Here is a 22,498-nt window from a genome sequence, read left to right as displayed (position 1 = left end):
GGGAGTAGATGGGGGGGGGGGAAATGTCCCTGCGCGGGAAGAGTCTCCAGGGCGCAGCGGGAAGGGCCCCGCCCTGCGAGCTTAGTTTGCGCAGAGCCCGCCGGCGGGAGCGTGGCCAGGCAAGCTCCGGGTTTGAGCTAAGCCCTGGCACTGATCCAGGACCGGAGTCCCTGACCCGCTGCGCACGCGCAGTCTAATCCCCCCCCCCATTCCGTACACCCCGGCCGGGTTTTCAGTGCATCCCTCGCCAGTCAATCCCTGCCCCTGCTGCGATTGGCTCCCGGGTAGCCCCTGGGTGGAGCCTGCAGAGGCGTCTGACTCCGCGCGGCCAGAGACACTACTCGCTGCTTCCGCTTCCGGGCAGCGCCGTGGGGGTGGGAGGAGGAATCGGAGGAGGCGAGGTGAGGCGAGGCGGGGAGGTGCCAGGGGGCGGGGCGGGGCGGCTCGGCGGGGGCGGGGCAGGTGACGTTTCAGATGGGGGGCGCTAAAGGGGGCGGGACAGATAAGTCACTGCTGGGGGGTGCTCAGGTGGGGGGTGCTGCAGGGCCGAAGAAGGGGTTGGGCTCCAGGGGGCGAGGGAGCCGGGCAGGGGCAGCCCCCCCCCGGAGGGAGGAGGGGCAGGGCCGGGGGCTGCTGTTAGCCGGGGGGGGGGGGGCAGGTGGGGCTGGCTGTGATTGTGGATGTAACAATATTTACTCTGTAGTTGGTTTCCGAGAAAGCCCCACAAAGTATGTAGCCAGCAGGTTGTGGGGTGCAGCAACACGGGGGTCTCCAACCTTTTTAACCGGAAGATCACGCTTTCATTTGAAGTGCAATGTAAGATCTACCTCAAACCCAAATACCTTTGGCCCCTTGTGAGGCCCTGCCCCGACCCCTGCTCTGCCCCTTCTCTGAGGCCTCACCCTGCTCACTCCATCCCAATTCCTCCCCAAATCTCATTCACTTTCACCAGGCTGGGGTAGGTAGTTGGGGTGCAGGCTCTGGTTTTTGGCCAAGGGGTTCAGAGTGTGAGAGGGGACACCATGAAGGTGGGGAAACTAGCGGTGGGTTCTGGAGTGGACAAGGGGATATGGCATTTGCTTGGGGAGTGCAAGTTGCCCTAGGGATGGAGCTGGCTCCTGTGTTAGGAAAACAACATAAGGGACCTGTTGAAGGTAGGGAGGTGTAGTGGGATACTCAGTGATAGGGCATTAGGGGGAGAGGTAGATACACTGAAGGGCAAGGATACGGTCCAGAGTGACCTAGACAGATTAGAGGATTGGGCCAAAAGAAATCTGATGGGGTTCAACAAGTGCAAGTGTAGAGTCCTGTACTTGGGATGGAAGAATCCCAAGCATTGTTATAGGCTGGAGAGTGAACGCAGAAAAGGAGCTAGGGATTACAGTGGATGAGAAGATGGATGTGAGTCAACAGAGATAGAAATGTAGCCGTGTTAGTCTGGGGTAGTTGAAGCAAAATGCAGGACAATGTAGCACTTTAAAGACTAACAAGATGGTTTATTAGATGATGAGCTTTCGTGGGCCAGACCCACTTCCTCAGATCAAATAGTGGAAGAAAGTAGTCACAACCACATATATGGTATATATGATTGTGACTACTTTCTTCCACTATTTGATCTGAGGAAGTGGGTCTGGCCCACGAAAGCTCATCATCTAATAAACCATCTTGTTAGTCTTTAAAGTGCTACATTGTCCTGCATTGTGAGTCAACAGTGTGCCTTGTAGCCAAGAAAGCAAATGGCATATTAGGTTACATTAGGACAGTGGTCAGTAGATCTTGGAGCCTCTGACAGGTGATCCTGACTGGTTTGGCCCAGAGGCTGTCAAGTGCCAGCCCTTCAGCTGCCCCTCACACCACCTTTTGCCTTGGAGCTGTTTCCCTCCCCCATCCTGTATTCTTTCTCACAGAATGGGATGGGGGGGAGGGGCACAACAGGGTTTGGGATGGAAGTAGTTTGCTGCCTGCTTTTGGGAGTGGTGCAGGGCCAGGGTAAGTGTGAGCCTGTCTTAGCTCCACTGCACCACCAACCAGGAGCCACCTCTTGTAAGCAGTATCCAGCTGGAACCTGCATCCTGAATCCCTGTCCCAGTCATGTTCTCCATCCTTCTCCCCAAGCTCCTGCCCTAGCCTCGAGCCTAGACCCAAACTCCCTTACAGAGACTGTACCCTGAACCCCCTTCTGTACCCCAACCCCTGCCCTGGGCTCAGCTCAGAGCCCTTCTCACACTCCAAATCCCTTAGCCCAAGACCAGAGCCTGTGCCCCCAATCCTCTGCCCCTGCCTGAGGGAAGGGAGGAAGGTTGGGAGAGGAAGAAAGGGCGGAGTGAGCAGGAGTGGACCCTTGGAGAAGGGACAAGAAGGCGGTGGGGCAAAGGTAGTTGGGTTTGAGGTAGATCTTGGATTGCATTTAAATTAAAGAAGTGATCTCATACTTTAAAAGGTTGGATACCACTGCATTAGGAGGAGCATTGCCAGTGGCTCAAGAGGAGCGATTATTCCCCTTTATTCAGCTCTGGTGAGGCCACATCTGGAGAAGTGCATCCAATTCTGCCTCCCTCCTCTCCACTATAGAAAGGATGTGGACGCATTGGAGAGGGTCCAACAGAGGGCAACCAAAATGATTAGGGGGCTGGAGCACATGACCTATGAGGAGAGGCTGAGGGAGTTGGGTTTGTTTAGTCTCCAGAAGAGAATAGTGAGGGGGCATTTGATAGCAGCCTTCAACTTCCTGAGGGAGGTTCCAAAGAGGATGGAGAAAGGCTGTTCACAGTAGTGACGGATAGCAGAACAAGGAGCAATAGTCTCAAGTTACAGTAGGGGAGGTCTAGGTTGGATATTAGGAAAAGCTATTTCACTAGGAGGGTGGTGAAGCACTGGGATGGGTTCCCTAGGGAGGTGGTGGAATCTCCAGCCCTAGAGATTTTTAAGTCTCAGCTTGACAAAGCCCTGGCTGGGATGATTTAGTTGGGATTGGTCCTGCTTTGGGCAGTGGCCTGGACTTGATGACCTCCTGAGGTCTCTTACAGCTCTATGATTAGCCTCTGGAACACAGGGTGGTGGGCTCGATCCCACCCCCTTCCGCCCATCCTGGGAGTGGGCTGGTCAGCTATCCCAGGGATGGAGCAAGGGAACTAAGGTGGACTTACTGCTGCCCAGGTCCTCCACTTCTGAAAGCAGCTGGCAGGTATAGCAATGGCTTCATATGCTGCCCCTCATCTACAGGCAGTGATCCCACAGCTTGTACTGGCCACGGTTCTCCATTATTGATCAATGGTAGTTGCAGCAGTGGTGTCCACAGGCGAAGACAGCATGTGGAGACCCCGTGCTATGACTTTCTCAGGGACTGCAGGGACATGCCAGCTATTTCCAGGAGCACAATTATGGGGATAATTACTCCAGACATGACAGGTTCTTTGACATCACTACTCAAACAATTACATTTAAGCATAGGATAGAAATGAAAATTATGAAATGCATAGACAAGTCAAAAACCAAAAATAACCCACTTTGCAGGATTGGGAGAGATCCCAGATGATTGGAAAAAGGCTAATATAATGCCCATTTTTAAAAAAGAGAAGGAGGACAATCTAGGGAACTACAGACCAGTCAGCCTTACTTCAGTCCCCAGAAAAATCATGGAGGGGATTCTCAAGGAATCCATTTTGAAGCACTTGGAAAGGGGAAGTGATCAGGAATAGCATGGATTCACGAAGGGCAAGTCATGCCTGACCACTCTGATTCGCTTTTATGATAAGGTAACTGGCTCTGTGAATATGGGAAAGTCAGTGGATGTGATATATCTTGACTTTAGCAAAGTTTTTGATACGGTCTCCCACGATATTCTTGCCAGCAAGTTAAGGGAGTATGGATTGGATAAATGGACTGTAAGGTGGATAGAAAGCTGGCTAGAATGTCGGGTCCAACAGATAGTGATTAATGGCTTGATGTCATATTGGCGGTCGGTTTCTAGCGGAGCGCTGCAAGGATCGTTTCTAGGACCAGTTTTTTCAACATCTTTATTAATGACCTGGATGAGGGGATGGATTGCACCCTCAGCAAGTTTGCAGATGACACTAAGGTAGGGGAGAGGTAGATATGCTGGAGGACAGGGATAGGTTCCAAAGTGACCAGACAGATTAGAGGATTGGGCCAAAAGAAATCTGATGAGATCAACAGGGGCAAGTGCAGTGTCCTGCACTTGGGACGGAAGAATCCCAAGCATTGTTACAGGTTGGGGACTAACTGGCTAAGTAGCAGTTCTGTAGAAAAGGACCTGAGGGATTACAGTGGATGATAAGATGGATATGAGTCTACCATGTGCCCTTGTAGCCAAGTGGGCTAATGGCATATTAGGTTGCATTAGGAGGAGCATTACCAGTAGATCTAGAGAAATGTTTATTCCCCTTTATTTGGCTCTGTTGAGGCCACATCTGGGCTACGTCTACACTGGCATGATTTTTCAGAAATGCTTTTAATGGAAAAGTTTTCTGTTAAAAGCATTTTCAGAAAAGCGTGTCTAGATTGGCACTACGCTTTTCCGCAAAACCACTTTTTGCGGAAAAGTGTCCTTGGCCAATCTAGACGCGCTTTTCCGCAAAAAAGCCCCAATCGCCATTTTCGCGATCGGGGCTTTTTTGCGGAAAACAAATCTCTGCTGTCTACACTGGCCCTTTTGCGCAAAAGTTTTTCGGAAGAAGACTTTTGCCCGAATGGGAGCAGCATAGTATTTCCGCAAAAGCACTGACAATCTTACATGAGATTGTCAGTGCTTTTGCGGAAATTCAAGTGGCCAGTGTAGACAGCTGGCAAGTTTTTCTGCAAAAGCAGATGATTCTGTGGAAAAACTTGCCAGTCTAGACACAGCGCTGGATTATTGTGTGCAGTTCTGGGCTCCCCAGTATAGAAAGGATGTGGACTCATTGGAGAGGGTCCATCAGAAGCAACCAAAATGATTAGGGGGCTGCAGCACGTGACCTATAAGCAGAGACTGAGGGATTTGGGTTTGTTTAGTCTGCAGAAGAGAAGAGAGAGGGGGGATTTGATAGCAGCCTTCAACTGCCTGAAGGGAGGTTCCAAAGAGGATGGAGAAAGGCTGTTCACAGTAGTGACGGATGGCAGAGCAAGGAGCAATGGTCTCAAGTTACAGTGGGAGAGATCTAGGTTGGATATTAGGAAAAACTATTTCAGTAGGAGTGTGGTGAAATACTGGAATGGATTCCCTAGGGAGGTGGTGGAATCTCCATCCCTAAACGTTTTAAGTCTCAGCTTGACAAAGCCCTGGCTGGGTTGATTTAATTGGGATTGGTCCTGCCTTGGGCAGGGGGCTGGACTTGATGACCTCCTCAGGTCTCGTCCAGCTCTGATTCTATGAAGGACAGTGTGGTTATGTCTACATTGCCCCCGTTGTGCAAAAAAATATGCAAATGAGGTGAAGTGTGGGATATCATCGTACCTTATTTGCATAATTATTGAGGCTCCGTGTTTCCGCAAAAAAACCCTCTTGTGCTAGTGCCGTTCTTCCTGGGAAAAAAAGAGGAAGAACGACTCTTGTGCAAAAGGGGTTTTTTGCGCAAACGGAGCCTCTTTAATCATGCAAATGAGGCACGGTGATATTCCACACTTCACCTCATTTGCATATTTTTTGCACAAGATGGGGGAGTGTAGACTTGCCCAACCCCCTGTTCTAGCATGTGAAAGAGTCTGGAGAGAATGGAGGTGTCCAAAGTATTAAAGCCTCTTGTGAAATATCTTCAAATGCCCTTCTCCTCTTGACAGGCTGCAGAACACCCATGTCTTGCTCCAGCTCACCCCAGGGCCTACAGAGGCAGGGACAGGAAATGGCTGTGGTGGAGCCGGTGTCCTTCGAGGAGGTAGCTGTGTATTTCTCTGAGGAGGAATGGGCTCTGCTGGACCCAGGTCAGAGAGCCCTCTACTGGGATGTGATGCAGGAGAATTATGAGGCTGTGAACTGGCTGGGTAAGTATTCCTGTCCCCTCGGATGTCAGAAGCTGGGTGGGCTCTGGAGCAGCTGGGTTGGATTTGGTTCAGGGTCACTCATTTACCCCTACACTCCAATGTCAGGAGTATCAGCCCCCATAATCCTGACTCATGTGTGAGACACTGTCCCCTCCACAATCCTGACTCATGTTTGAGACACTGTCCCCTCCATGCCCCCTCCCTGGGGAAGCAGGTTCAGGGACATAACAATGGTGCTGTCCTTCCCACAGCCAAGGTCTCATTGTGCCTCACCACCATCTTGCCCATGTTCTGCCTTGAAGGGAGGTGTTAGTGGAAGGACCCAGCAGGAATGGCAAGTACCAGAGTTGTGGGCCTGGGTGTGGCTACAGTTAGTGCCTGCAGAGTACCTCTTGTGCCAATGTGCTGAGCCCCTGGAAGGAGGGTGCGGTTCCCTGAGTCCTTTCCTACCTGTGGCTGATCTGTGACATGCTAGTTCCTGCCAGTGAGAGGCGGTGGGCTGAGGGAGTGTGGAGGAGTCATTTCTTGCTCTGCAAGAATTCTGGGGGGAGAGGAGGGAGGTAGCTCTGTAGTAGATAAATGGAGAAGAGCTCTTCTTGCATTTTAAGCAGTGCATTTGGGAGACCTGCATTCAGTTTCCTGCACTGACACAGTTTTCCTGTGACACCTTGGGCAACTCACTTATGTTAGTGCAAAAATTTGGACTAGGCATGTGAAGGACTAGTCGACTATCCAATAAGCAACAGACCTCGGCCTCTGTGCTGCGCTGCTGCTTAGAAATGCTGCAGGGAATCGGGCATCAGGCTCCTCACAGCATTTCAAAGCATCAATGCCATGCGGTGCCTGGGACTCCCCAGCTGACCCCAGGCTCCATGTGGTACTTTCCCCTTTGAAGTGTAGCAACACCCCTAGTTGCTACACTTCAAAGGCGGAAGCACACTATCTAATAATCAAATAATCGATGTAAAGTGCATCAAGTATTCGCTTACTCAGTTACCCAATACTTAACTTTCTTAATTTGGACCCAAGGTTCTTCAGTATTTGCTTGTCTATAACCATGAATTGAACATAGCTGACCCAACCATGTAAAAGGTAACGGCTCGCCCTGTAGGGATGGCCTAGATATTGTTGGAGGGCTGTCTCTGACTAAAGAACATAAACAAGCTTAATACAATAAAGTGAATGATGAGACCCAGGCTTGATATGGTTATAATAGATGATGCATAGAGATCTTTCATTTGCTGTATATTTGAGAGAGTCTGTCTGTTCAAGAACTTTTTTTAAATGGTAAGAGCTAGGGCCACCAAATTTGGTATGCAGGTCCCTCTTATCCTAACTTAAAGCAAGGTCAGGTTTTGTTTGTGCCAGGGAAATAGGATATGCATCAGCAAATCATATAGAAAAGGGACAGAATCTCGAGGCAGCTGAAAGGGGCTGGTTGGAGTCTAGAGCATAGTTAGGGTCTGAAATAGCCACCAAGGTTTCCCTTAGCTGCTCAAAGAACTTCCTTTGCCTCCTGGCTCAAGTAGAGCATCCCAGCCAGGAGCTTTGGGCAGAGAGCCCTTGGGGAGCTAGAGTTCTGCTGGGTCCTTTCTCTCCAAGTCCTAGTGACCTGCCATGTGTCAGCTGCAGTCTGAGCCCTGCCTATGGCCCTCGGTGTCAGACCTGCCAGCCCTCACTGGAGCTCCCCTTCTGAGCAGTGTGTTCCTGTCCTGCCCTGGGATGGGGGGGATGGAACAGGCCATGAGGGAGACTTAGCTGAATGCTAGAGAGTGTAGCAGAGCGCTTAGCTCCCCCCAGGGAATCAGCTGGGCCATTTCCTAGGCAGGGGGGATGCACCTTTACTGCAGGTGAGTGTGTCCTGGGGTCTTGTACCATCCAGAGCCCAGTCTCTGCAAGGTGGGAAAGAAGCTTCTCTGGGTGGGTTACTCAGATCTTGGTTCTGAAAGTCATAATGGCACAGACCTTAATGAACAAGATCAGCACTTGGTTAATTGCTCCCCAACCAACATTTCCAGTCTCCAAAGCTTATGTGATCTCCTGGGTGGTGCGAGGGAAGGAGCTGTGGATCCCAGATCTCCAGGGCTGTGAGGAAGGGGAGATCATCAGCGACACCCACACAGGTGAGCAATCAACTAAACTGACTCAGAAACCAATTTCTGTGTCCTCACAGCAGATATCACTTGTGCATTTTCCTCCAATCTGACTGACCCTTCAGCCTGTCTTCAACTCCGTCAGAGGTGGGGGTGTGGAGTGTCATTTGTGGTTCCATCAGCCCAAAGATCTCAGTAACTTTACTCTGTGTGAGTGGTGTCAGGAAATAAATCCAGGCAGATGTTGCCATCTGACCCATAGCTGGGTGGCACAAACATGACCACACAAGAGCTTTCACTTAAACCATCATGTTACTTAATCTCAAAGCACTTACACTCGTCTGCAACAGGTTAGTAAAACACCCCCAAACCTCAATAATTCCCAAAGTTGGATGTGGCTCTTGTGTGACACAGTGGCAGTTTTCCAGTGGCCAGTCTTTCATCTGCTGGTGGCAACTACAAGTTCTATCCAGAAGGGAAGTCCCTGAAGACCTTCCAAAGAGTCCAGTTTCCCCTAACTTTTCATCCCTATTTATTTCTTAGTATTACAATAACACGTCATTCCAAGAAATTTTGTTAAGTGAGCAAACCTAACGTTCAGGCAGGAGGTTTCCTTCCAACCATCAGTCAGCCAGATGGGATTTTTCAGGGTTTGCCTGTCTTGGGGCCCTGCCAAATACACCCTGAAGGCACATAGACGAGCTTCTCAGCAATTGCAACACGGCTGTACTCAGGAAGGACATGAGGGCCTTTCTGTAGCGCCCAACTCCTGCCACTTTTCCCCCTCCCCCCCCTTATGCTGTGGCTGCTCCCAAACCCTATTTGCAGCCTGCTAGCCTGGCTGCTTTTAGCAATAAGCAGAAGGGGTTCACACACATCACTGGTTTGCCAATATTTCCTGGAAGAGAAGGATGGAGTCTCTCCTCTGGGGAAGGGTTGTGAAGGGTGAAATCAGCTCATGATATTTCTGTGTTGGGTTAGAGCACAGAAATCCACTTGGGGTTTTCCCCAGTGTACTGATCAAGCCACCAACACACACCTTCCTGCCTTTGAGGGCTCTCCACCACCCTGTCCTGCTGGGCCAGAAGCTTTGATCTTCCCCAGCCAAGACACAGAATTGGGGTTACTGCCCCCCAGCTGAACAACAGACATTTAACCAGTTCAGCTCCAGGAGGGCTCAGCTATAAGGCTTCAACACCCAGGCAACCAACCCCCCAAAGTGACCAAACCCACAAATGAATCTCTCACCCTGTTTAAAAGTGTTACACAGAGAAAGCTCATAAATTCACCCTCTTTTCCATGAAAGAAAGATGCACAGTGGTTGGTTCCCCCACCCCCCAACCTGGTAACAGTTATTTACACTGGGCATAATAATAAACTAAAGTATTTTAATTAAATGTAAAAAAAAGGATTTAAATTAGTGCAAGTGAAAACTGATCAAAGTAAATTACTAATTTAAACATAAGCGGCAAGGAGTCCTGTGGCACCTTATAGACTAACTGAAGTGTTGGAGCATAAGCTTTCGTGGGCAAAGACCCACTTCGTCTGATGCATGTAGTGGAAATTTCCAGAGGCAGGTATAAATATGCAGGCCAGAATCAGGCTGGAGATGACGAGGTGGATCCAATCACCTGCTTGATTGGATCCACCTCGTCATCTCCAGCCTGATTCTGGCCTGCATATTTATACCTGCCTCTGGAAATTTCCACTACATGCATCTGACGAAGTGGGTCTTTGCCCACGAAAGCTTATGCTCCTACACTTCAGTTAGTCTATAAGGTGCCACAGGACTCCTCGCTGCTTTTGCAGATTCAGACTAACACGGCTACCCCTCTGATACTTAATTTAAACATATACACCAGCTAATTCTAATCCACTAAGAGACTTGTTACATGGACATTCTTACCCTAAACAATTCTTATCTCAAGTAAAATACTTCAAGTGACAGAGCTGATCTTTTTTCTGACCTAGGTCTACAGCTTTTTATAGGTCTTTGTTTTCAGGTTTTTTCATGTACATCCTCTTATGGGGGGAGAGGCACTTTCAAAGGCCAGCTGAAGACAAAGACCTGATTGCTTTCCTTTCCTTACATAGACTTTCTCCCGGGGGGGAACCCTTTGTTCACACTCCCCATCCCCATGGAAAAGTGTTAGATTCAAGATGGATTCCAGTACCAGGTGGCATGGTCATGTGACTTTCTAGGATCAACCACAGTTTGGGCTCACAGGAAAAATAAAGCCATCATTGGTGGGTTTTTTGAGTACTGAGTCACTAATTTCTTAACATATCACTAATGGCACTCATTAGCACATTTAGATTTAGATGCACCAGATACACATTTCATCTCTCTAACTTCACAGCAGAAGAATGATATAGGCACAAAAAATAGAAAATACAAATTCTGCAGACTGTAACTTTTTAAATGTTATATATCCTGTTATGCCTGTGTCAGATGCTTTATGAAAATTCATGTTCATAAGCCAATTTTCATGAAGGATGGGGAAGAGCTGTAACAATTTCAATGTGCCCAGCAAATGTTTGGGTGTTTTCTCCCCCTTTTTTGCCGCCTTTCAGCTCAGTACAGAGAATGACTCTTGTCTGGTTTCTGTCTCTTTCCCAGCAGGTGATGTGACTGTGAGTGAGAACAATGAGGAGAGTCTTCATCAGGAAGTACTGGAGCAAGTGGCTCCATGTGGGGTGTTATTGGGAAGATCTGAAGGGCATGTTTCTCAGAGTCCTGAACAGAGAGAGACCTGTAACAATCAGCATAGCCCAGAAAGGCAGCAGGGAAACCATGCCGTGGAGGGACAGAGTAAATCTAGCCACAGGAGCAGTGGGGTGAAAAGAAACACAGAAACCATTCAACAGAAAATCCCCCATCAAGAGGGACCCTACAGTTGCAGCAACTGTGGGAAAAGTTTCCAATGTAGACAGGTCCTCATTTTACACCAGGAAATCCACACAGGCGAGAACCCTTTCAACTTGTCTGACTGTAGGAATAACTTCAGTCAGAACTCAATGCTTATTACACATCAGGGAATGCATCCAACTGAGAAGATCTGTGACTGCCCTGACTGTCAGAAAAGTTTACATTGGTTTTCAGTAACACCTGATTGGCAGAGAAACCACAGAGTAGAGAAACCTTTCAACTGCTCTGCCTGTGGGAGAAGCTTCAGTCAGCGCTCAAATCTTAACATTCATCGCAGAATCCACACAGGAGAGAAACCCTTTATGTGCACTGCCTGTGGGAAGAGCTTCAATAGGCGCTCGAATCTTAACATTCATCACAGAATCCACACAGGAGAGAAGCCCTTTAACTGCTCTGCTTGCGGGAAAAGCTTCAGTAGGCGCTCACATCTTATTCAACATCAGGTACTACATACAAGTGAGATGCCCTATAACTGCTCTGTCTGTGGGAAAAGCTTCCATCGGCGGGCAAATCTTCTTGATCATCAGAGAACCCACACAGGAGAGAAGCCCTTTAGCTGCTCTGACTGTGGGGAAAGCTTCATTCGGCGCTCAAGTCTTAAAATTCATCGTACTGTCCACACAGGAGAGACACCCTATAACTGCTCTGAGTGCGGGCAGAGGTTCAATCTTAGATCAGACCTTGTTAGACATAGGCGAATCCACCCTGCAGAGAAACCCTTCAGCTGCTCTGACTGTGGGAAACGGTTCAGTCAGAGGTCAGACCTTGTTAGACATAGGAGAATCCACACAGGAGAGAGACCCTTTAATTGTTCTGAATGTGGGAAAAGGTTCAATCTCAGGTCAGACCTTGTTAGACATTGGAGAACCCACACAGGAGAGAGACCCTTCAATTGCTCTGACTGTGGGAAAAACTTCAGTCAGAGATCAGACCTTGTAAGACATAGTAGAATCCACACAGGAGAGAAGCCCTTTAATTGTTCTGAATGTGGGAAAAGCTTCAGCCAAAACAAAAAATCTGATTAAACATTTAAGGAATCCATACAGCAAAGAAACCGTTCAACTCCTCTGACCATGGGAAAAGGTTCAGTTGATGCTCAAATCTTGACAGGCATCCTACAGTCCACCCTGTAACTGGTCTGAGGGAAAAGATTCCATGAGAGCTGGTAGGATTTTGAACATCAGAGAACCTGCATGGGTGAAAAGCCGCCTAATTGTTCTGACCGGGAAAATGTTGAGTCAATGCTCAGACTTTGTTGGACACAGAAGAATCTACACAACATAGAAACTGTGTAACTGCTTTGATGCAGGAAAAGTTTGTCAGAGGTCATACCTTGTGTGACACAGGAAAATCTAAACAGAAGAGTGCTCTGTCTTCAAGTGCTCTGTCTGTGGCAACATCTTCAGTTCTCAAATCTTAACAGGTATCATACAGTTCACACAAGGTGAAAAACCTTTCAACTGCTCTGACCGTGGGAAAAGGTTTCATTGGACTCAAGCCTTATTGAACACCAAAGAACCCCCAAAAGAAGAGAGAACCTGCAGCTACAGGGCAGTGCTCACACATTCTGTCATATCCAAGAGCCCACAGGCTGAGAGATCCTATGAATTGTCAAGGTCAGGAAAAGCCTTTGTTGGAGGTCTTAGGACAGACCACTCTCATCAGCATGCCACACTGGCTAGCTTACACTGCTCTCCTTGTGTTGTGTGGGGATTTGGAGAGCTCTGAAGTATTTGTTGCCCTTGCAAAAATCTGCAACGGGAGGAACTCTTTAAATGCCCTGAATTTGGGAAGTGTTCAGTCAGAGTTCAACCCTTAATAACCCTTAGAGAAACTACAAGGGTGCTTTGAGTGTGGGAAAGCCTCCTAGCACAGCTCATCCCTCATGAGATGTAAGAGCATCCACCCAGCGCACACACAGTAAAAGTGTACTGGCTGGGGATGGGGCAAGAGAATAATTTTTTTCCTTATTCCTACACATCTCGGAGGGTAGGGAATGGCTCCGCAGACATGTAATGAGGACATGCAACATTATTCAAACAGAGTATGAAATGTCCTCCAAAGAACAGAGCCATAGACAGCAAAAGGTTGATAAGGAGTCCCACATTGGCAGGAGTTGAATATAACTTGTTGATAAATCTGAATATTTTCTGTTCAGTTATTTCATTTACGTTTGACGTTACACACCTGTGCCCCTTGTTTTCTTTTCTGCTGTGACTTCTCATTCATCCCTGACAGCATTTGTAGGCTGGAATCCACCAAAGGACTTATCTTTATGACACTGAGTGTTGCAAATGCTCTTGGGTACCTAGAATATCAGAGAAACAGCAGTAAAGACTGAGTTATGAGTCCAAGCCTTTTATACAATTAAAGGAGGAATAGGTGTCTTAGAATGGGGTCCCCAAATTCCCATCCATCACATGGAAATAGGCACATATCTGTGCTCCCCATTCATGAACCATAGAAGTGAAATTATCTGCTGACAATAAGGCCCAGCCCAGTAGATGTTTTGAGAGACTGCCTGACTCTGCAGTGGGGACATTTCCCTCATGAGCATTTGGCCCATGACTAGGATGTGAGAGTCCATCCCCTAGGATATGAGAGTCCAGTTCAAGTCCCCTCCTTGCCTAATCAAACGAAGGATTTAGAAAAGGGATCTGCCACTTCTTAGGGGAGTGTCTTAGCTACTCAGCTCTCAATCTGATGAGGGGTTCTCAATCTGCTTTACCTTAGGATGTTATTTTGAAATAGCCCCCCTTACGTCAAATTTATAAACAGAGCATCCACAATACCAAGCCTGTTGTTTTGAAATAACAGGCTGGTTATTTTGAAATCTGTACTCCCGCGTTCCTCGGGGAAGAGTGCTAATTGCAAAATAGTTATTTTGAAATAGCTTTAGCGTGGACACTCCAATGCTGCTGTTTTCAAATAACTACTCCTCAGAGTCATTTGAACTAATTACTTCCCAGTGCTTTCTGGGGCTCTAAGTCACGATAGCGCATCCACATTAACAGAGCTTGCCTCTGACTAATTTTGAGGCTTCCCTTAGTGGGGACACGCTATTTCAATTTTGTTAAATCAGGAGTTAAGTCCAATTTAATTATTTCAAAATAATTTCCGAGTGTAGACATGCCCTCAGTGATGTAATCGCACAGTGTATAAATCCCAAGAGTTGTTAGGTCATGACAGAGTGAAAATGACCTGGCAGAATGGTGGTCAGGGAACCCAGGTGTTTGATGGATATCCCTGTGTCCAAGCTCTTTGTTCCCATGACTCTCTATCTTTCTCTGAATATAAAATCTAAATGCTACTATGAAGATCATCAGAGGAATTGCAGTTCACAAATGTTTATGAAATCCTTGGTTAGGAATTGCTGTCCTTCAAGGCAGCTGGAATATGATCTTGCTTTCCCAAAACACGACCCCATTGGAGTTCAGTTCTGTTCCCTAGAACTGGACTGTTGGGATGGTAGAGGTTAACAGATAAACCCAAAAACTTCCATCCAACTATGGATACAGCTTTCAAGTACCTAAAAGGAGTTACAAGGAGGAGGGAGAAAAATTAATTCTCCTGACCCTCTGAGGATAGGACAAGAAGCAATAGGTTTAAATTTCAGCAAGGAAGTTTAGGTTGGATGTTAGGAAAAACTTCCTAACTGTTAGGGCAGTTAAACATTGGAATAAATTGCCTAAGGAAGTTGTAGAATCTCCATCATTAAAGCTTTTTAAGAGCAGGTTGGACAAACATCTGTCAGGGATGATCTATGGTGCTTGATCCAGGGGCAGGGGACTGAACTTGAGGACCTCTTGAGGACCCTTCCAGCTGTAGTAGTCTGTGATGCTATAAAAAATATTTATTGCAAATGGTACAAAAGAAAAGTTCTAGAAATGGGAAAAGTAGTACAGCTTTCCAACTGATGCAGGTTGGGAAAAAATTCTTCTACACACAAAATGGAATGAGTGACAGGGTTTGCATGTGACCCCACTGAACAAAAACTGACTCGTTGCTGATTTAAACTGTATGGCTATGTCTAGACTGCAGGCTTCTTTTGGAAGTTTTTCCAGAATAAATCTTCTGAAAAAACTTTTTCTGACAGAGAGCTTCTACACTGCCAAATCTCATTGAAAAAGTGATCTGCTTTTTCTAAAGATAGCATCCACACTGAATCACATTTAAGCTGTGATTACTATGGATGGAGTGGCCATCAGGGCACCTGTGCTTTTTCCTCTTCTTTCAAAAGAACTCCCTCTTCCTCATCCACACAGAGCTCTTTTGGAAAAGGCTTCTTCTTCATAGAAAGAGGTTTACCAATGTCAGAAAATTCCCTCTGTTCTTTTGATTTTTTTTGAAGGAACATGATTGCAGTGTGGACGTAAGTGAAGTTTTTTCAGAAAAATGGCAGCTTTTCCAAAACTCTGTAGCATAGACATCCCCTCTGCTTGCCCACTCTGGGCTCAAAGCTGGGAGGGAACCATCTTCTGCCCTCTCCCAGTGCAATTTTGTATAGTTGGAAGCAGCCTCTGGTGTAAAGCCTGTCAGATTGGGCCTCTGCCTACCTTCCCTTGGCTTGTGAATTGCACTGGTACTTAAGGGACATCCAAGGGCCTGGGTGCCTACAGTGAGGCAGTTAGGTGCATGTCCAGAAGTAGGAACATGGGCATTAGAGGTTTTTAACTGCAACAGCATAGATGAGGGGTTGGCAACCTATGGCACGCATGCCAAAAGTGGCACGAGCCATTTTTCAGTGGCACATACTGCAGGAGCTCAGCCCCGGCCCTCCTCCCCCTCGAGCCTGTGTTGCTGCTGGATCTCTCCCTCTTCTCTGGCAGCAAATTAGGCTGTAGTGGTAGGAGGCAGCGCTAGGGCTGAGGCTCCTCTCCAGGGCCAGCCCGAGGCCACATGGAAGTGGCAGCGGTGCCTCCGGTGACCAGGGACTGCATGGCCACGGCAGTGGGGCCCCCATGTCTGGCCAGGGACTGCATGGCCATGGCAGCAGCATCTCCAGGTTTCGAGGCCAGCCTGGGGTTGCGTGGCTGTGGCTGTGTGATCTCTGGGGCTGGCCCAGGACTGTGTGGCTGTGACAGCGGCATCTCTGGGGCCAGCCCAGAGTTGCTGGTTGTGGCAGCAAGGCCTTCAAGGCTGGCACATCCGGGGCCAACCCAGGATTGTGTGGCTGCAGCAGCAGGGCCTCTAGGGCCAGCCTGAGACCATGTGGCCATGGCAGTGGTGCCTCCAGCCTCTGGGAACACATGGCCACAGCAGTTGCTGCAAGGGGGCACAAAGCCAAATAAGTGTCCCCCCCATCATACCCAGACCCCCCACACCCCAATCCCCCTCACTTCATTCCCTCCCCCCACCAAGGCCTTGAACCCCCAGCTTGCTCCAACATTCTCACTTGCTTCTGCACCCTCTCTCCTGCAGTAGGGATATATTATCAACCACCTGACCAGGACAGTGAATAGTAACTATGAAATGCTAAGAGAGATTAGAGAGGCTATCAAAAAAACCTCAATAATAGTGGGGGGTTTCAACTATCCCCATATAGACTGGGTACACACCTCAGGACGAGATGTAGAGATAAAATTTCTCAATTTTAAATGACTTAAATGACTGCTTCTTGGAGCAGCTGGTTCTGGAACCCATGAGGGTGGAGGCATTTCTTGATTTAGTCTTAAGTAGAGAGCAGAATCTGGTCAAAGAGGTAAATATAACTGGATCACTTGGAAATATTGACCATAATGTAATAAAATTTAACATCCTTCTGGTGGAAAAAATACCTCAGCAGCCCAACACTGGCATTTAATTTCAGGAAGGGGAACTACAGAAAAATGAGGAGGTTTGTTAAACAAAAATTAAAAGGTACAATGACAAAAGTAAAATCCCTGCAAACTGCATGGAAACTTTTCAAAGACACCATAATAGAGGCCCAACTTAAATGTCTTCCCCAAATTAAAAAACACAGAAAACCAAAAAAGTGCCATCGTGGCTTTACAACCAAATAAAAGATCAAAATGCATCATTTAAAAAGTGGGCAAATTCTAGTGAGGAAAATAAAAAGGAGTATAAACTCTGTCAAATGAAGTGTAAAAATATAATAAAAAAGCCAAAAACCAGTTTGAAGAACAGCTAGCCAGAAACTAAAAAAGTAATCTTCTTCTTCTTTGTCCTTAGCCCCTATGGGAGCACAGGCCATCCACAATTTCTTTCCAAGCCTCTCTGTCTTGTGCTACCTTTTCTAATTCTCTTCAGCTTTTGCCCATTTTCCTCACATTCACATCCAGGTCTCTTCTCCAACTATTCTTTGGCCTTCTTCTTCCCCTTTTTCCCTCAAAAAGAAATAGCAAAATGTTTTTTAAGTACATCAGAAGTAGGAAGCCTGCTAAACAAGCAGTGGGGCCCCTGGATGATCGAGATGCTAAAGGATCTCGAGATGCTAAAGGTTCGAGATGCTAAAGGTTGATAAAGTCATTGCAGAGAAACTAAATTAATTCTTTGCTTCAGTCTTCACGGCTGAGGATGTTAGGGAGATTCCCAAACCTGAGCTATTTTTTGGGGTGAGAGGTCTGAGATTGAGGTGTCATTAGAGGAGGTTTTGGAACAAATTGATAAACCTAACAGCTACAAGTCACTGGGACCTGATGGCATTCACCCAAGAGTTCTGAAAGAATTCAAATGTGAAATTGTGGAAGTATTAACTGTGGTTTGTAACCTATCCTTCAAATCAGTTTCCGTACCTAATAACCTTTTGTGTTGGGCATAATATTTTACTTAGTTTATCAAACTTCATTTTAAATAAACATGAGAAAGTTAAAATGCTTAATCTGCTTAATAATTTAAATTAAACCATTCTCCCTAGCTGCAGCTGGTTCAGAAAATATGGTCACTGTACTCAGCCCGTCCCTGTTACCTCCTTCCCTGGCACACAGATCCACAAATAGAAGTGAATAAGTTAAAACTTGTCACGCCATTTCTGGAAGGTTGCTGACCCCTCGTGTAGATGGTGAGTGACAAGAGTTGACAGGGAGAGCTGGCTTTGGAGTGGGAGTGTTATAATCACAGGGGCACCTGAGAACCATTGTGAGTCCCTGACCCCTTAGCACAATGGATACACACAAGTGCTGAAGTGTGCTCAGATTGTCAGTGCTAGGCTTTGGCTTGGCTCTGGTCACTGATCCAGGACAATGGTTAGGGGTGCTTGCCAAGCTGGGAAATCTGAAAAAAATATTTCAAAAATATGTCACGTGTTAAATGGTTGTGTAGGGCTTCTGGTCTGCATTATCCCCAGGCAGTGGAGTTCACAATGATGACCAGAGAGGCTAGTATTGTGCATTATGGGATAGCTGCTAGAGAACCCTTAGCATTGACATAGATCAAACAGTATCTACACATGCCCTGCATTGACCACACCAGGTCACTGCAGCTCCACATCATTCAAGGAGGTAGTGTTACTGTGTCCCTGTAATTGGTTTCTTACATAGCTGGGAGACAAATTTCAGTATAGTTTCATGCAGAATTAGGATGATTCAAGACGACTGACATCAGGGTAACTATCAGATGCCAGCAATGCCCCACTGCCATGTCCTGCCCAGGCACTCATTACTGGATCTCCAAGTCACCATATTGTTTCAGGCCAATTCCACAAGCCAAATACACAAGGAAGAGTTGGAACTTAACTTCATTTACAAGTTTAATTCTTATCAGAATGGAATGAACAGAGACATCGGCTGGCTTGCACACTACCCGCCACATCCTAATGAATTAACCAACCAAGCAACCAATGGAGGTGCTAATTGTTCTTATATCAGCTTCTTGTAACTACTTGAACAATCTATTCACTATTCCTTTTCTTTCTCCCCCTCCCTTTCTCTTATTTTTTCTTGGATCTGGACTTTTAATACTCCAGTCATCTGAAGAAGTGGGCTGTGCCCACGAAAGCTCATGGTACCATCTGCATGTTTTGTTAGTCTTTAAGGTTCTACTAAATTATTTGTTGTTTTTAAGTTTTTATGAATGATGGCCAGACCTAGTTCTTTAAGTTTAGCTGTTGAATTCTGTTAACAATGCTTAGCTAAGTTTGAGTTACCACAACCAACCTATTGATATGGTTTGTATGTTATGAAAAATAAATGGATGTCATTGTGGTTGTAGCTCATAGGTTTTTTAATTCTATACCTACTTTTATAACATTACTCCACTCAATATAGTTAACCAACTTTGTTCTAACTTTGTATTGCAGAATTTCAATGTTTACTTAAGAGTTTGGTTTTTGGAGATGATACATTGAATCACTCTATTTCCCATTTTTTAAACCTCATGTATCTCATTTGGATATGCCTTCTTGAATTGTTTAATGGTTTCTGTCTGTCAGTTTTGATTACTTAAATGTTTCTGTATTTCAAAGCCAAGGTGAATTGTTTATTTTGAGACATCCCATCATGTATAGTTTGTCTCATTATTAGCTACTGGTACTGCAGCTTCATTATAACCATAAACAAACCCATATTTGGGTTGATTTCCAGAACCAATTATGTGAGAAGCATTTCTAACTGATTGTTGTTTGTCCTAGTTCTGAATTGTGAAAATAGTTTTAGTTCTTTTAGTCTGAAAATTACCAGACATCTATCTCCTTTCTCCCGCACCTTACTGTCATTCTGGGAGACAGCTTCACCTCTGCATCAATAGCACCAGGAGAAGAGAAAGGAGCCAAGTGGCCTGCACAAAAGCCGAGGACAGCAGGGCAGGATAGTGATCTGTGCTTTCCCTGTGACCCTGTCTATGATTTAATTCATAGCTACATTGCAATACAGGGTCTTACGGCTCAGGCTGGTAGCCTGGTTGAGAGAAAAAAACGCGTCAGAAGGAATGGGAATAAGGGAGGGAGGGAAGGAGGAGTATTAATTGTGTCGTGAAGGGCACAATTATAACTGAGTTCGTAAAAGGATGAGTTACGTTCCTGGAGGATAGATGTATGTAGGGTTATTAGCCGAGACAGTCAGTGTTGGAACCCCACACTGTGGACGGCTCTAGCCTCTGAGTGCCAGAATTGGCAGTGGATGACAGAGAGTGGATGAGTCGGCCAAGGCCCCCAGAGAGGGAAAGAGGAGAGATGGTCCGGCTAGCCTCTCTTCAGGTTTGACCTGCCCACCTCCTCCTGCCGCTGGACCTTCTTCTTGCCACACTGACAATGCCTGAACCCTCCTACCAGAGTCACTTTCCCCTCTACCATGGGGGCCCAAAGAGAGACGTGCTCTCACCAGATACTGTGGGACCTTGTGCTGATCTGCTGGAGGCCCCCAGGTTGGGGAGCAAAGGGAAAGGCCTGTCTCAAGGCTGGTTTTTCGGTAGAACAGAGCCAGGAAACAGCTCTGGTGGGCACCAAGGCCTCGCTTTCCCCCTCTCTTCGGTGTGAAGCTCAAGATGAGGCCACCCTTATCCCTACCACTGCACGGAGGGGTTTGCCCACCCTGCACTGGCTGTCAGACCCCTACTTTAGGGTTTGGCTGGTGCGGAGTCCCAGGCATAGACCCCACCTGGGCATGTCCCACAGCAGGTGGCAGCCAAAGTGCAGTGTGTGCTTGGGGCAGCTGCCAGAGCCCCTCTGGTGACACTGCCTGTCTGGCCTCCTAGGGAAAGTGAAACTCCAGCAGAGGAGACACTGAACGGCACCAGAGTCACTTTGGCTGCACTGTAGGCACAGACAGGTACTAGGTGACCCGTATTCCTAGGTGGGGGAAGGCCTGTAGGGGCAGCATTGGTGATTTAGTGGTTAACATGGCTGCCTTCCAAGCATTGGTTCAATTCCCAGCTGATTTTGGCTCAGCTCTTCCTTTTCTTTTCCCCCAGCAATTGCTGTGCTGCAAAGAAGACAGAGGAGATGTGGGGCATGCAGCATATGGGGCTCCATGGTGCAATGGAAAGTGTTGGACTTCTAAGCTGTGGTGGTTAGTGTGAGCCAAGCCAGTCATTTAAAGGTTGTGGGTTCAAATCCCACTAGTGTCATTTAAGGGGGTGGTTCCCAATCTTTTTTATACCACAGACCGGCAAATCCATTAAAAAACTTTTGGCAGACCAGCAACATTTTATTTGCAGATTTGCATATTCATTATGGTAATTAATGTTAAGAGGTCATGGGTTGTTTTGCATGGTTTCAGTACATGCACAGTACATGTCGTAACAGATCAGAATTTGCAAATATCTACAAAACTGGATCTGGCACCCCATCCTCGCAGAGGGGGCTATGTGAGGGGCAGAAGAGCAGGGAGGCTCACCTGCAGGCTGCAGCTTCTCTCTGGCCACTGACTGTGCAGCTACCCAGTGCTCCTCTGATACCTTCCAGCCTGTGTTCATGCTGCTGGTCACCACCTGGTGAGTGGTGGCTGCCTGCGGGATGGGGAGGGCAGCCAGCCATGGCTGCCTGTGGGTGAGGGGGAGGGCAGCAGGGGATGGAAAACCCAGGGTGGGAGGGCACTCAGGTGACAAATAGAAGTGGTCTCACCCATCTTCAGGTAGAGCACATGTGGGTCTCTGCCTACTTCTCTGGGCCAATCAGCACATGGCCACTGAGGCACCTGAAACTGTTCTCTGTGGCCATAGAGATCTTTGTATTACCTCTGTCACTCTTCTTCTCCAGCCCCACCATGGTTCTGTTCCTACTCTGGGCCCCCAGCTCCACTCCTTCCATCTGAGGCCTTACCCTTGGGCGGGCCCAGACCTGCCCATCCCACACCTTGCCCAGAGGCCTAGCTATTCTGTCAACAGCCCTGTCTGAATTCTTGTGCCTGTGGCCCACACCCAGGTCTGGACCTGCGCCCAGGAGAGACAGGGTCTGTCTTTTAGCATCCCACTATTACAAATATTCCAGCACCACTGGTGTTAAACCTAATCAGGCAGTGGGTGGTCCAGACCCTTCGGAGCTACATCTCTGCTCTTTCAGCCATGTTAAATCTGCCTAAAAACCAAGTTCAGATTTTTAGCATTAATGAAGTGATACTATGAGTCTGGCAGTCAAACACACACACACAAATGAAGGCAAGACAAAGCTAACCAAAAAAGATAGTTTGCCATCTTATCTTATCTTGAAGTATTGAATAGAGGACATTCATCAAAAAGTATGGGTGAGGAAACATCTCAATTAGCTGATCACTTGCCAAGTTGAGGGAATACTACAGTGACTACGAAAGTTGAACAAATGAAATCTAAAGTGACAGTGAAACTACAAAATATTGGTAATTTTGTCCAAGTAAGGGAAGAAACCTATCCTGAAGACCTTGCTTTACAGCCAACATTTATTTCAGTGGCTATGATGGAATATTTCTTAGTAAATAAACCAAAACACATAGGTAATATGGAGAATTTGAGACAAGATCATGAAGTTGGAGGACAAAAGCAATTTACAGGTCTTCATGAGTCCCATTTTCTGAGGATGAAGAAAAATGGGACCACGGAAATGAGAAATTGGTTGATTTTTTTTCAGAAGCCACTAAGGCAGTTTACTGTTATG

General features: G+C 47.0%; 1 protein-coding gene across 4 annotated transcripts; it reads left to right on the top strand.

Moving 5' to 3' along the window:
• Positions 1 to 148: 148 nt before the first annotated feature.
• Positions 149 to 19,145, top strand: LOC142823142 (uncharacterized). 4 transcript variants are annotated; one of them, XM_075913627.1, is made up of 4 exons: positions 150 to 401; positions 5,776 to 5,976; positions 7,995 to 8,099; positions 10,693 to 19,145. In XM_075913627.1, the coding sequence occupies exons 2-4, from the start codon at positions 5,790 to 5,792 to the stop codon at positions 12,021 to 12,023; spliced, it is 1,623 nt and encodes a 540-aa protein (XP_075769742.1). In that variant the 5' UTR covers positions 150 to 401; positions 5,776 to 5,789; the 3' UTR covers positions 12,024 to 19,145. The 4 variants fall into 4 exon arrangements, with proteins under 4 accessions (XP_075769743.1, XP_075769742.1, XP_075769740.1 ...); XM_075913625.1 differs by having other exon boundaries at positions 154 to 401; positions 10,690 to 19,145; XM_075913626.1 differs by lacking the exon at positions 150 to 401 and adding an exon at positions 1,697 to 3,755 and having other exon boundaries at positions 10,690 to 19,145.
• Positions 19,146 to 22,498: the final 3,353 nt, after the last annotated feature.

This window comes from Pelodiscus sinensis, chromosome 32, assembly GCF_049634645.1.
Source record: "Pelodiscus sinensis isolate JC-2024 chromosome 32, ASM4963464v1, whole genome shotgun sequence".
NCBI classification, from domain to species: Eukaryota; Metazoa; Chordata; order Testudines; family Trionychidae; genus Pelodiscus; species Pelodiscus sinensis.
The sequence above is the reverse complement of the archived record's forward strand: the minus strand, read 5'-3'. Positions and strand labels throughout refer to the sequence as shown.

Bases quoted from the DNA above. Each gene is read 5' to 3' on its own strand.
- LOC142823142 (XM_075913625.1), top strand. From the start codon at position 5,790: ATGTCTTGCTCCAGCTCACCCCAGGGCCTACAGAGGCAGGGACAGGAA. The intron at 5,977-7,994 runs GTAAGTATTCCT...CAACATTTCCAG, and splicing joins TGAGGCTGTGAACTGGCTGG to TCTCCAAAGCTTATGTGATC. The intron at 8,100-10,689 runs GTGAGCAATCAA...TCTCTTTCCCAG, and splicing joins CATCAGCGACACCCACACAG to CAGGTGATGTGACTGTGAGT.